Source organism: Anser brachyrhynchus (assembly GCF_964034855.1).
Source record: "Anser brachyrhynchus genome assembly, chromosome: 8".
In the NCBI taxonomy this organism is placed as follows: Eukaryota; Metazoa; Chordata; class Aves; order Anseriformes; family Anatidae; genus Anser; species Anser brachyrhynchus.
Genome location: NC_137702.1, coordinates 25,851,552 through 25,865,575, shown reverse-complemented (window position 1 = coordinate 25,865,575; position 14,024 = coordinate 25,851,552). Strand labels below are relative to the sequence as shown.

The following is a 14,024-nucleotide window of genomic DNA, read 5'->3' as shown; positions in this document are numbered from 1 at the left end:
TAACTTCCATATTCCTTTAAATCCATATAAAGCCCATATTTAATACAGCATGTACACTCACATCAAATTTCTAGTGTTGAAGAGAGTTTTGGAATTTCTATACAGATACATTTGTTAGTTTGCGTACTGTGCTTACAGCCACAGTATGTCAGACATACTGTATTAATACATGCGTTGGTTTCTAGATTTCTTCAATGTTAATACCAGGATGAAATTTTTGCTAACTGTAGTTTATCCATACTCTGTACATAACATCTCAATTTATTTATGTGGTATTTGAGATAAAACCAAAAAAATTCTTGTGATTTTTTATTTTGATTTTTTTTAAAAAGGTCGGTTTGGAAACCTTTGGTTAGAAGCATCATTTTCTTCGTAAGAATTTTCAGAATTCATATTTCCTTGCTTTTATTTAGCATTTGAAAATGGTATGATAGTTTTCATTTCAAATTATTTCTGGTGCCATCTAAATTTTTTGTTTCAATAATACTATACCAAGAAACATTTTAAGCCAGGATGAAATGATAACTATGGTCTGCAGTAAAATTTTCAGCATAATACATTGTTTTATTTTAACTCAGAACAAAGGGAATGTTTTCATTTTGGTTTGTTTTACCTTGGTATTTCAAACCAAAATGCAAACGTGACACTGAAGTATTGATTTCATTTAAAAAAATGTATATATTTTCCTCTGAAATTGTAAGATTGATCATATTACTATTTTCTGGAGAGAAAAAAAAAACAACCAGCCAAAAAAAAAACAGTTATCCAAAATTGTATTTTCATTGAAGAAAAAAAAAAAATCCAAAATACTGTTTGGTTTTGGTTTGTTGTCTTTGCCTGTGTTCTGTGTTACATTTTTCAAAATGTTATAAATCATTCCCACTAAGAAACGTAACTAAACCCTACAACTGATAGAAAACAGTTTTGGTTTTGACTCTGACACAGTAATTTCATCCCCAGTGATGGAAAATACATTCCCATCTCGTATTTATTGCTTGCTTACAGTGAGGAAAGGAACTTTTAGCTGAATAATACTTTTTTTTTTTATAAGAGATCAAAAATAAAATTACCCAAACCACTTTTCTGTTAAGATAAAGATAACAAAGAAGTTATCCTTGTGTAATACAATTGTTACAAGTAAATGTGCTTAAGTTTTCATGCTAAGGCAGGTCCTTGATACAGGGATTCGTGACATCACAGGGATGAATCATGGTATTTTCCACCAATGTGTAAAAGAATGTGGTGGGTTTTTTTCTGAAAATATGAGTCATCTTTTTAATAATACTCGTGTTGCTGAAATTATGCTCTGAATGGTGTTCAGAAAAAAATAACCAATCTGGGGACACTTTGGAAAGGTTGGAAATAAAAAGCAGAGGCTTGATTCTCAGGCAGTATCTTCTGCTGTATCCTGCTGTGGCAAAACAGGAACCTCAGTATCTCATTTAGGACTCAGTGGAGTCATAAAACCTCATTGTATAACATTAGTTAGTTCTTCCTGTAACTCTGCTACCTGCCACCATCACTCAAGGACACTATTTTAAATGACTAAAAGGAGTACAGAACCTATACAAATATAATGTGATCATGAATGCCTGAAGAAATGTTTGCACAGTTCATGAATGGCTTTTGCGTTAAAGCATTGTTTAGAAAAAGAAAAACTCACTTTTTACTGCTGTTTTTATACGTAACAATATATGCCAGTGTGTCTACTCTCCCAAAGGCATCTACAGATTCAGATATTTTACATTTTTTACAGTTTTTATATTTTTGCTAAACCTCTCAGTATTCATAATTTTCATGTCCCTAATTTTCATTGTTTAAAGAATCCATGTACAACCAATCAACTGTACTACCTTGATTTCTTCCTCAGAAGGAATAAAAGAATGATTTTTTGTCTGGTGACACTCATATCTATTGATGGATTACATAGACTTAGCTGAAGTTGTAGTAGTCTTTGGAAAAAAAAAAAGGCAAATGATTTTAAAACCTAATGTACATAGTGACTTTTTCTTGAAAGAGGAATCAAAATGAAGATGGAGACAGCTGCAGCTTATCTCATTACAATGCATTGGAGGTGTAGAGGCTACTGGAGCAGAGATGCAGGATTGGAGTTATCAGTGTAGGATTGCACTAATCCAAATGGATGTACAAGTGGGCTCAGTGCGTTGCCAACTGCTAATCCAAACCAGTATCTAATTAGCCAAAAATACTATACATGATTTCACAGGTAGGAGACTAAACTGTCAAAGAAACAGCAGTGAACATAGTATGTGATGCAGAGATAGTGGCATCAGTAAGATTTTATGGTAAAATTAGCCACGCTGAAGGCAGTGGATCTTTGCCACCCATTGCAGCAGGGCTTGACTGCCACCATCAGTGTATCTTTAGTTCCCTTTAGTGTGCATCGCTTCTTCGTGTGCCCCACTGCTCATGTTGGCCGTGTGCACATGGTGAAATGCTTGGGTGGAGGTGGGACGAGACACTTTCTAAGATCTGCTAGCATTTGATCTAAAATGAAGTGAAAGCACTAACACAGATCCAAAGTGGTTCATGAAATAGGCAAGAACTTGGTCCTGAGCATTTGCACCACAAAGTTCTCATCATTCACTTTGTTATATTATATTAAAAGGAACATGATGTCACCTAAGAGGTTTGTTTCCACGTTGCAACCAAAGTTGAAGAATGATTATATAAAACTGAATCTTTCACATAAGTTCAAAAAATATAAAATGATTTTTAAAATTCAGATGCTTGCATTGCTTTGCTATGCTGTCTGGTCAAGGCATCTTCTGTTGCACTAAACCAAGAGTTAAAAGGCTGCTAATAGTCTTCCTGGTCACCCCACTCGACTGCTGGATCATCATCCATTCGCAGAATGAGATAGGAGAGAAGCTGAAAGAGATTCTGCCACAAGAGTAAAGAGACAAAAAAGGAGAGGTCGCTTACATCGATCTCACAGCGGTCCCCAGCGTAGTTCACGTCGCAGAGGCAGTGGAATTTGTTGAGCAAATTCTGGCAGAGGCCCCCGTTTAGGCACGGGTCAGAGCTGCACTCATCAATGTCCTTTTCACACCTAGAGGTAAGAGAGAAAACAGTGAGCCTCTGAAATCACGTACAAAATGCATAAAACTGGCACATTTTTAATTCAGAAGCTTTTTGGTGGGAGGGTGCTCTTTCTGAAACACGTAGTATACTTCCACATGTGTTTATGCTCTTATTATTAGCCATGCTTAAATCTTGAACTTCCTGGGTTATTTTCAAATACAGATAGATAAGCTGGAAATGTCTTTTCTGTGGAGTATTTCCTGGTTAATGGTGCTTAGCAACATGAAATGTACATTGCTGTATGATTTTAGAGCTGGATCCAGCACAGCTCTGCTGAAAGCTTGCTTGTCCATTTTCATTGTTACTGCAAGATGAGGGCACATTTTCCTTATCAGTAATTAGGACCTAAGTCAAACGCATACTTTTTTTCACAAGAGTGCCTCTGGGAATACTAGCTTTTTTCTCAATTAGAAATGCCATTACGTGCCCTGCGCAATCTCCTACCCAGTCTCTCCGAGGACATGGGCACCGAAAATGGTAAGTAAAGGAGATGCAGAGTAATGTTTTAGAAGTTTAAATATGTATCATTGCATGCTTTTGAGTTAATTCTGATGAGAAAGGAAACCCGAGCTCTCAATTTCTTAAAGCAACCAATTGAACATTAATGAAAAGTGTGTGAGATTTTTTGGAAACAAGTAATGAGTTGGTGCCTTTCTGCTCTGGCAAAGCTTCCCCCTTAATTCCCTACCTCCTTTTCTTAAAATAATGCTACTGGTCACTCCTATTTTTTCCAGTTATGTTTAGCCTTGAAGTTGAATGTGTGAAATTATAAGGAATTGCTTTATTCAATCGTATCTATAACCACCCAATAAATTGTTACAGTAGAGAAGAGCTGTTCTTTATATTAAATGCTCTTAGCTGGTTTTCTTAATTAATACATGAAGAAGTTTCCACCACTTCTTCCAGTGACAAATTACATTCACATTCTTCAAAAAGCTGAAATTAAAGTATTAATTCAATATGTAAAAACTGTATGGCTATGAACTTAACCTATGCAAAACTGGAAAACAGCTAGAAAACAAAATAGTCCAGGGCATGAGATGCCTGAATTCAGCTGAACTTCTGGAAGATTTGAAGTAGGTAATTAGGTAATTTTGATAATCCCAGCCTGGATTCAAGGAATAAACTGTTTTCAAGAGACAGCAATATCTCCTTTAATAAAGAGTAATCTTTTCATGTTTCCCTTTCCACATATTATCAAGTTTATTCTTTTTTTCTTTTTTTTGGTTAGCTTGTGATCCCCAATCAATTGACATGGAAAGACACTGTGGCTTTCTTAGGGATGAAATATTGTCTTAAAGGACTACGCCTGCTTTATCAGTCTAATCAATAAATATACCAAAGGGTTTTGCTTTGAATTTTCTTATTAACTGATATATTTGAAGTTGTTCTGAAAAAAAGAAGTCTTGTGTTTGAGGTGAAATTTTCTCATTTGGTGTACTAACTTCTGCAAACGCAGAAATACTTCTGGTTTATGCTGCAGCAGCCTGGAGGAAAAGAGGACAAATAGTCGATTTTAGACATTGGAGAAGAATGCCTTGCTGTGATAGTCAGTTATAGTGCAGTGTGCTTGGTACAAGGCTGCTGCTCAATATGAGGAACATGGGAACCATAAAATAGAGATTATTGCCAGCCAGTGGGATGGATGTAAGCAAGGCTCATTCCCAAAGCTGTAGTTAGCACGTTGTCTGGCAGGGAAAGGAAGAAGGAAAAAACACTTTCCCTCTACCTCGAAGTCCTGAGAAAAATACACACCAAAGAATTGCCTGAGAATATGCTCTTTTTTTTTATTACTATTATTTTATTTTTTAACCTTTTTTTAACTGTTGTGGCATGGCACACAGACCTTCTGGCTGAGTTAAACAATACAGCACAGACGTGTCTGCAAACCACACAGAGCACTGAGAGGGTGGAAACTTTAATTTCAGCCGTCCTTTATGGCTTACTGTACTGTTTCCACAAAGTCCATGGATTAATAAGTTTTGAGAGAATTAAAACCTTTTGTTGAAAATTGCTTTGTGCTTTCAGAGCCAGCATAGCTTGGTGCTATTGAATTTTTGGATATTGTACTAAAATGTAATGCTAACGTCTAAGAGCGAAAGTCATTCATTTTCTGTTCTGCATTCCCTTTCTTTCTATGCAGAAAGGTGCCGTTACCTCAGGCTGTATTATGACTGGGACAATGTCCTCGTATGTTTTTACAGCACCTGATGCACTGAGGCCCTCAAGCTTCCCTATTCCCAAGCCTTTTGTAGACGACAAACAAGGGTTTAAGAGTGAATTGTGGCAATCTGCTACATGACACAAATTTTTCTGTGGGAAAGGATGATGGCCTCTTCTGTTTCAGACTATACTGTCAGGTGTAAAAAGTACTTCTCAGATTGACTTTTAAATAATAATTCTGTTTTCCTATTTCAGCGTTCAATAAAAAACCAAACTAAAAAAAAAAAAAACTGCAATACCAGCAAGTATTTCATGTCATGCCATCCCTGTAGAATAGATTGTATATTCACAGTGGATACGTGTGAAAAACAAACAGCTTTGCATATTCTCGTGTCAGTATACTGTAGCTGATTTTTATGTATGAGTAGGATATGTGCATTTATGTGTGTCCATACGTGAAAAGATAATATTCTTCCTTGCCATATACAAAATTGGCATGGAATCTGAAGAACAGGCATGTAGAAGAAAGTGTAAGATGCCGGCTAAGGAATAATGGATTGTCCTGGAATTGGTGGTGCTGTATTGGAATGACCCTCACTGCATTAATTTGTGATTCTTGTCTGAGTAAAAGTGCTATACTTGGGGGACCTCAAAGGCACTGAAGCAAGGAACTGCTGCATTTGAAAACCAACTTTGTCTGTATTTCTGCAGGAGGGTGATTCCCCTGTAGATGGTACGCTCTAGACCCTTCCGGAACAGTTTTTGGACGATTTGCTCCACACAGTGAAGCGTCTCACCGTTCTCCAGCAAATCCCGGCAGGCACACACACGCCAGCTCACCGCTGAGATCAGTACAGTTGCCGTAATTGAAACAGGTAAGATTTCTGTCGTCATTCCCACAAACTGTATGCGGTAATTTTCTGTACCTAGATAAATAAGAAGGCAATAGCAGTTGTTATTTGCTCTTTCCTTGTCCACTTCTGGATGTCTTGTGCTTTCTCCCCTTCTCCTTTGAGTCTAGTCCATTGCTTTAGTGGAAAATATTGAGATCTACCTTGCAGATTTGTTGTCTGAATGCAGAACCTAGCACTGCGAGTCTCCGAACAGAAGGCACAGTGCTCCTACTGGCAAATACTGCCCAATGCGAACGGGGTAGGTGTCACATTCTACCTGCAGGTGACCACCCAGCCCTGGAGCTGCACACACCTGGTGCCTCCTTGGTTCTCCCCCTGGCGAGGAAACCCCATGGCTGTGTGTTTGCAGGCTGGTGCTGCGGGTTGGCCGCTGACTGTGCTGCGAGGGGAGGGCTGGGGCGGGAGTAGAGCTGCACTGTCCGTGGACGGACAGCAGGAGCTGGAGCCTGAGGCTCACATAGCGTGCCGTGTTACTCATACTTAACCGCCTGAATTGGGGTTTGCCTTTTCAAGGATTTTCTGGCAAGTTAATGATTCATTGTTTTTTTAGGAAAAACAAAAAAAAGGGGCAGTGCTCTGCCTAGGTTAGTGGCTTGGATCTGTGTGACACCCAGATATCTTAGAAGATCTAAAAAGAGGGATCTAACATACAAGATAGAGCATGTTGGGCCAATATAAGGCATCTTCCAACTGATCCACATCTAACTGATCTCTAAAGCTTTCTGTACTGCAGATTTTTTTAGATGTCAATTCTGCAGCCACAATTAATGTGTAAATAGATGCATAGCATATAAAATACAGGTCTGTAATGTACAGAAAGATTATTAGATGTGCATTTAAATGGCAGCACCAGTGGTGTAGTAATCCCTCAGATGACACCTGAAAAAATCATATGGGTCAGAGGTTGGACTAGATGATCTCGGAGGTCTCTCCCAGCCTAGACAATTCTGTGATTCTGTGACCTGCCTTGTTTATATTACCTGCAGAGTTTTCCGGTGAAGTTGCTAGCACACAGGCACGAATATCCATTAACCCCGTCTATGCAAGTGGCCCCGTTAGCACACTGGTGGCCATGGCAGTTGTCTATGTCCTCTTCGCAGTTTAACCCTGTGTAGCCGGGCTCACAAATGCACTCGTATGAGGCAATCCTGTCCGTGCAGTTTCCATGAACGCAGGGGTTGGAAAAGCATTCATCGATGTTGGTCTCGCAGTGGGTGCCGGTCCATCCCTGAGCACACACACAGCGGTAGGAGGTGTAGAAGTCTTCACATATCCCCTCGTGCATACAGGGATCTGAGCTGCAGGCATCCACCTGCAAACAGCCAGTAAGAGCAGGGTTTGCAGATATTTTGAGAAATTGTTCCTCCTGAGGTTTTTTAGTGTGGACAGCAGCATTTTCAAAGTATGAGAGATAAATGCCACTGATTTCTATGGTGCTCATACATCCTCGCAGGCCATCCAGACTGTCAAAAGCCTTGTCAGCCACATAGATGTCTGTCTCTTCTCTTAAAAAGTTGAGGCTTCCTGTGGCAGTTGTGCTAGTTGCAGTGTCTTTCTTGTTATCTATATCAATGTGCCACCTCGAGAACTGGGACAGGGGCTCCACCATAGAGACCATCACCTGATGCCACTTCCCATCACTCACAGGCAGTGAACTAGCGAGGGTCAGCTTATAAAAGCTGTTGCCGCTTTGCAGCTGGAAGAGTAGTTTGGAGTTGTGAATACTGATGGTAACAAACTCTGGCTCCTTCTCTGCATACAGCAGTATCACATCTGTGTCCCTAGTTCGAAAGCCAAATATGATATTGGTGAGGTCTCTGCTGATTTTTCCATTGCTTCTGTAAAATATCGCACTGCTTCGGCCGCTAAACACTGCGTTAGCAAGACCTGTGCAAAGATAATAATTGAAAAACCAGGCCAGCTTTAAAACAGTATGTGCGGACAGTATCTCTTCAGCGCCCCCATGCTCCCTGTCATTTAATTCCTTTTGTATCTGCTGAAAAACAACCGAATTCCAGCAGTGTTTCAGTGATCCTTGCTTGCCTCTTACAGCTACAGAGGTTACAGGGCAGTGCCAGCACCAGCGTCCCTGGTGCCACGGGAGTTGCGTGGCTTTGTGTCACCTGAAGCTCTATTTCTGGAGCTTTGAGTGCATTTCTCTGTGACTTGAGAAGGGGGACAGTGACCAAACTCTGGCCTTATTTACTGTAATGTAAATCAGAAGTATCTGTAGTAGAAGAACCTATCTATGTAAGTACATAACCATAGGTAATAGTTGGTCCTGCTTCTTCTTACAAGGGGAGCCTATCTTGGGCACTTAGCAAAGAAACATTAGCAAAAGACCAGGTCAGCAAGGCTGATGGGGCTCAATAGCTTTTTATAGGCTTTTATAGACATAGCCAAATCTGACTGATGTAACCATACTGATATTATTTTAAATGGTATTTTGGGAAGTGGTTAAATGATTATGTTAGTTGCATGAGTATATTAAGACTGAAAAAGTATTTAGCTATTAGGTATTTCTTCTCATTGTAGTACTTGTCTACAATATCAGTTCCTGTATTCACATTTGTAATCAGTAGGTAGGAAATGATAGGTACTATTTCCTTGCACTTCTCTGCTTCGTTGGTGTTATCTCTTGTTCTTCCTTAGGCAGAGGAGTTGACCATGACTGTATACAGCTCAGACCTGAGGCTGAGAGTTTTTCCAAAGGAGACGTATTTGTCTGTGTTTGTTCCCTATGCATCAGCAACTAGTTTTTCCCCATGATAGACCAGTCCACCACTGGGTGAACCTTTGTTCTCAATTCCTCTTTTCTTAGATAAGGCATTAAGAAGTTTTAGAAAGTATTTGGTTGGATCCCAATTTACTCTCACTGATGCAAAAAGGATGACTCTCATTGAAGTCAGCTGGCAAAAAGCCACTTCAAAATCGATGTAGGAAGTCGTGCCTGTTGTGCTTAAAGCCAGCTTCTCCCGCTGCGTGCAGGCTGCCGCAGCCTCGCTGCCGGCACTGAGCCTGCGCTGGCGGGACTGGGAGGGCAGCGGAGGACTCAGTTTATACTGCTGTGAGTGGAAAGTGATGGGCAGCATTATGGCAGTTTTATGGACGTCTTCGCAAAGGTATTTGACATCTTTCATTAGCATGGTTTCTACTAAAATGCACTAACTCAGTGGACTGTAAATTTGCACATTCTGAGATTTATGAGAATTATAGACAGGGAGGAAAGACAGGAGGAATGTCTTCTGCTTGTACTTCAGACAAATTTAGCTCTGCAAGATCCCAGCACTGAGGTAAGGGGTAATTCTGAGCTTTCTCTGGGCTCAGTAAATCTCAGGAAAAAGAACCCCGGGGAACCCCAGTGCAAGCTTATGGCTGGGGAGCAGCAGCAGATGAGAACTTGCCGTTCACTGCAGAGTAAATGCTAAAGCAATTTACCTGAAACCTCCCAATGACGCAGGCAATAAGCACCGTGAATTATTGTATTGCTCAGTGACTGTCTATCCCAATACTAATGCAGTCTTTCTCACAGGAGAGGTTTCCTCCAAGGAAACCATACCAAAAATGAAACTCAGAGCTTTTCAAAAATTATTTCTTAAATTAATTCTAAATTATTCTTTAAACATTTCACAAAGCTGTTTTAGCTGTTTTTAAGCTTAAAAGCTAAAATACTCCTGCTGAAATCTTATTAAATCCTGACCACAGCTAGGCATCTGGATGTGCTTTTAGTCTTAGTTGTGCTGCTGGGCATAAGGTTTTGTGGTTACTTGATGCTCCCCACTTCAGCTTCTTCTACCTAGCTTCTCTCTCTCTCTTTTCTTCTCTCTCTCTCTTTTTTTTTTTTTTTCATAGTTGGAGTTCATGTTTTATTAAAATGCAGTAGTGAATTTTATGAGAGAACATATTTGGTGTTGTCATTAAATATGTCTGTTATAGAAGGTGCAATTATTTTAATTTCAGTAATTATTTTAATTTCAGTTGTAAATTTTAACAAGTGATGCAGTGCTGATTCTAACAATCTCAATGAAAATAGCATGATACTGATTTGCTTCTTAATTGGCTATGGTATAAATCTTTTGATGACCAACCTTCTCATTCCTAAGAGTCATGACATGAAGAATGTCAGACATTCTAACAGCTTCCATCAGATTTTGTGTATTTATCTTCCTTCACAGCGTCATTAAGACTTTCTTTAATAGAAAAAAAAAAGACAAAATATTTCTTCATAATCCTTCCTTGCCTTTTAAATTCTGCGAATAAAGACATTTCAGGATGGCTAATGTTCTTAAGACAGCCAATGGCCATCGCTTTTCAAACTAATAGACTGCCTGTAATGCGAGTGCTTCTTACGAAGATACTGGTTTAATAGCTGTACTGGTGACATTAAGGTGACTTTCCTCAAACATTTCTTTAACATCTTTCTTTAACATTAAAGAAAATCAAGTAATGCAATGTATGTCACATAGCTTGTGTTTTCAAGAGGGTAGAGAACATCCTAAGGTTAATCCAACACTAGCTATCCTCTTATCTCTTTGCAGTAGAGGGATGTGGGGTAAACTTGCACTCTGCAGAATACATCACTACACCACCAACCTTGACACGTTGTGTTGAAAAAGTCAAATGTGAAGGTCTTGCAAACATCAGTGTCTGTGTCATGGGGTCTGGCTGAAAATGCCTGTGTTTGGTAGGGCAGAATTTTCCAATTAACTTGACTCTACTTATAATTAACAGGATTATTATAATAATATAGAAATAGCATTTGAATGAACCTTGAAAAAAGTGAATATTGAGTTTTACGGAAATGCTGATGAAAATTTCAGTCGTTTCTAACCTCCAGTGATGACAGGAATAACTGAAATGTACCTACATTCAAATCCTTGGTGCACCAGCTGGCATTGTGCTTCATGAGGACAGGGCCCAAGCTCACACCACTTAACTTCCTCACATGCTTTCCCTGCTGTATTAGGGGGACATGTGCAAGTGAAGTCATCCCAGAGTGAATAGCATACGCCACCGTTATGGCAAGGGTTGGACTGTGGGGAAAGAGAAGAGACAACCTAAGTATGAACAAATCTTGGTGGACTCACAACTCTAAGGATATGGGACTGTTTGGCAAGAAGGATAATTCTGTTTATTTCAGATGGAAAGCAAATAAAGACCAGTGCTAAGACTGCATAGAGTAATTAATTGGTGAACAACAGTATTGTAACCTTAAAATATTTTCATTCTCTACTATGCTAATACATCTTGCTGCTGATATCCATCGTATGTAATGTAACAGAATCTGCTTTTTCTAGCATTTCTACACATTTTCCTAAGATATCATTATTATCAAATATTGTATGGAAAGGTAAGAAATATTATTTTTTAATTACCCATGATGAACTTGTGAAAATGTTACAAAAAATGTCCTTCTTACCTTGCAGAGGTTGTCACCCATGCAGCCTTGGGTGACATTGATCAGGGTTCGGTTGATAAAAGAATTCTGAGAATTGGTGACAGGGAAGAATTCCAGTGGCTGGTTATTCACTCTTACATCTTGGATGCAGCCTTTGAAATACCTGCCATTTCTATTAGTTTCTCTGTTATCTGGTAGGCCTCCGATGTAAAGAATTTTCTTACGCTGGGTGGATAGTACTGGAGTAGAAATAAAGCCTAGGTATTGAGAGGACTGGAACAGTTCAATCTTATTTGGTTCTATTTTTAACATTATTAAGTAGAAGTTTCCATCATTCATAGAGTGTTTCCCTAATAATTTTATGGAATTTAGAGCTAATACTGTGAGTTTCCCACCTTCTAAGTAGACTCTTATGTAGATGGACGTACTGTTTCTCAAAGCCAGTAACAAGCCAGAAGATTTGCGTGTTCGGACAAACATTGATATATTCAGATTTTCGTTCTGAGTGGCATCAACAGAAAAAGCAGCATAGCCTGAGGAGTCCTCAGATCCAAACCGGCCCGGAATATACTCTTGGGATTAACAACAGGGGAAAAAAGAGAGAGAGAAGGGAGAAAAATAAAATAGTTAGGGCTAAACGACAAAGACGCCAATACAATGATCAAATAGCTACTTCTGGTAATATTTACTTATGGTAGTAAGATGTGCTGGTATTAATGGATGTAAAAGGACTTGATCCAGCCATAAAGGGCTTCTATTCCAAAACTCCTGTTGGCTTCCATGGTTGTAACATTAGGCCACAGTACAGGACCAGATTTTATATTATTGTGCATATTTTTCCCCTTTGTCATGCTCTGTGTAATGCTGTGTTTTCAAACAGTTAAATAAGGAGAAATTTCTACATTTTCCTGGATTGGTCATCAGAAAGATAATTTTGAAAGAAACTAACTGCTTTGATCCTTTGATGACCATGGAAGTTAATATAATTCTGGATCTATGCGATTTTCTATTTTGCATTGATTTCAATCATAGAAATAGTCAAAAGCTGCTCACCAAAAACCTCTTGTGTACAACTTCCAAATAGCGCACCCATTTAGTCCTGCATAGGCTCCCCAGTTCTTCAACAGACTTTCAGTTGCTGGAGCTCAGTACGTGCTTATTTGAGTCCTGCTCATTCCTGAGTGCTCATAACACTACTGTGTCATGGGGAAAAACGATCCAGGATTGAGTAAGCCTTTTTATTTTTTTCTGCTTATCAATTAAAATGATTAAACCAAAACCATCTGTCTCTCTGCCTTACTCTCTATTTTCAGTAATGATTTTCAGACTTGTAAGGATACAAAATATGTAGTCCAAACCGTATTTTATTCTGATGAATCATCTCGTTAAAGCACAACAAAGTGTTTCTATTTTTACACTTCAAGTTTCATGATCTTGTCCTCAGCATTATAGACTTCCTGCCTAAACACATTCAAGAGCTATTTTTTAATATATCAAATTCATAGAAAGAACAAACCAAGCCTTTTTTTAAATGCTCACATAGCTGAACAGTCAGTCCCCTTTTGCGCAGCAAAACTCCTAGAGTGAGACCTCATAGGCCAAGTTCCTGCCTGCAGCACTACTCTTTTTTATGACTACATTAAAATAAGCAATGAAAATAGGGTACCGACTGTGAAGCCCCTAACAGACCCTTAATAATCACACTGCACGACTATGTGGCAAAGTAGTATTATCTAGCGACTGCAAAAAATCCCTTGCTTGTTCCTAAATGATTTCATAAATTAAATTAAAAAAAAATAGTCCTATGCATAAGATTACCTTTATTTTTAGATGACTGTTAAAAATCTGGTATGTAGAAATATGTACTTGTTGGAATGGGTTTTTTGAGGCATGATACCTCTTTAGCCGATACCTCTTCTGTAATATTGGTACTAGAGACTGAAATATTTTTTCATGTTGGTAAAAAGAAAATTTCTGCTAGAATTATGAATCATTAGTCTTCAAAGAGGTATTTCATGTTTACAATTACTTTGTTGTATTTCCCTCTATTTATAAATACATGCATATACATATATATATCATCAGTCTGATCTGTTTGATGAGATGGCTAGCATCACCTTGGTCAATATTAACCTCTTGGGTCACAACATGTGGATGTTGATCAAAATGAGTCAACATCTGTTTGTTATTTTGTGTATGTAGAGAAAATATTGCTTCTTGTCAATTAAATACTTGGCAGGAACTTTTCTTCAAAAAGACACTAGCATTTCTTATGTTATCCTTTACCGCAAGTCTCCCCCACTCTGCCTTTTAAGAAACCTGTCACAGCCTTTTAAATATGGCATATATCTAGAACCTATGTATCAAAATGGCATGGTGCCATGATTTGCAAGGAATATTGTGGTCAGCAGAAGAAAAAAAAAAGGCAAAAAAAAAAAAGCACA

At 38.6% G+C, this 14,024-nt stretch overlaps 1 protein-coding gene across 4 annotated transcripts in view; it reads right to left on the bottom strand.

Moving 5' to 3' along the window:
- CRB1 (crumbs cell polarity complex component 1) overlaps positions 1–14,024 on the bottom strand; it is a 101,310-nt gene that overhangs the window by 19,242 nt on the left and 68,044 nt on the right. For 3 of the 4 annotated variants that reach the window (XM_080602118.1, XM_080602119.1, XM_080602121.1), the window contains exons 7-11: positions 11,602–12,152; positions 11,050–11,215; positions 7,163–8,069; positions 6,066–6,194; positions 2,947–3,073 (exon numbers count right to left, since the gene is read on the bottom strand). In XM_080602118.1, coding sequence (XP_080458244.1) covers positions 2,947–3,073; positions 6,066–6,194; positions 7,163–8,069; positions 11,050–11,215; positions 11,602–12,152 — 1,880 coding nt within the window. The remainder of the gene's footprint in view (positions 1–2,946; positions 3,074–6,065; positions 6,195–7,162; positions 8,070–11,049; positions 11,216–11,601; positions 12,153–14,024) is intronic. The other variant, XM_080602120.1, reaches the window with a different exon arrangement.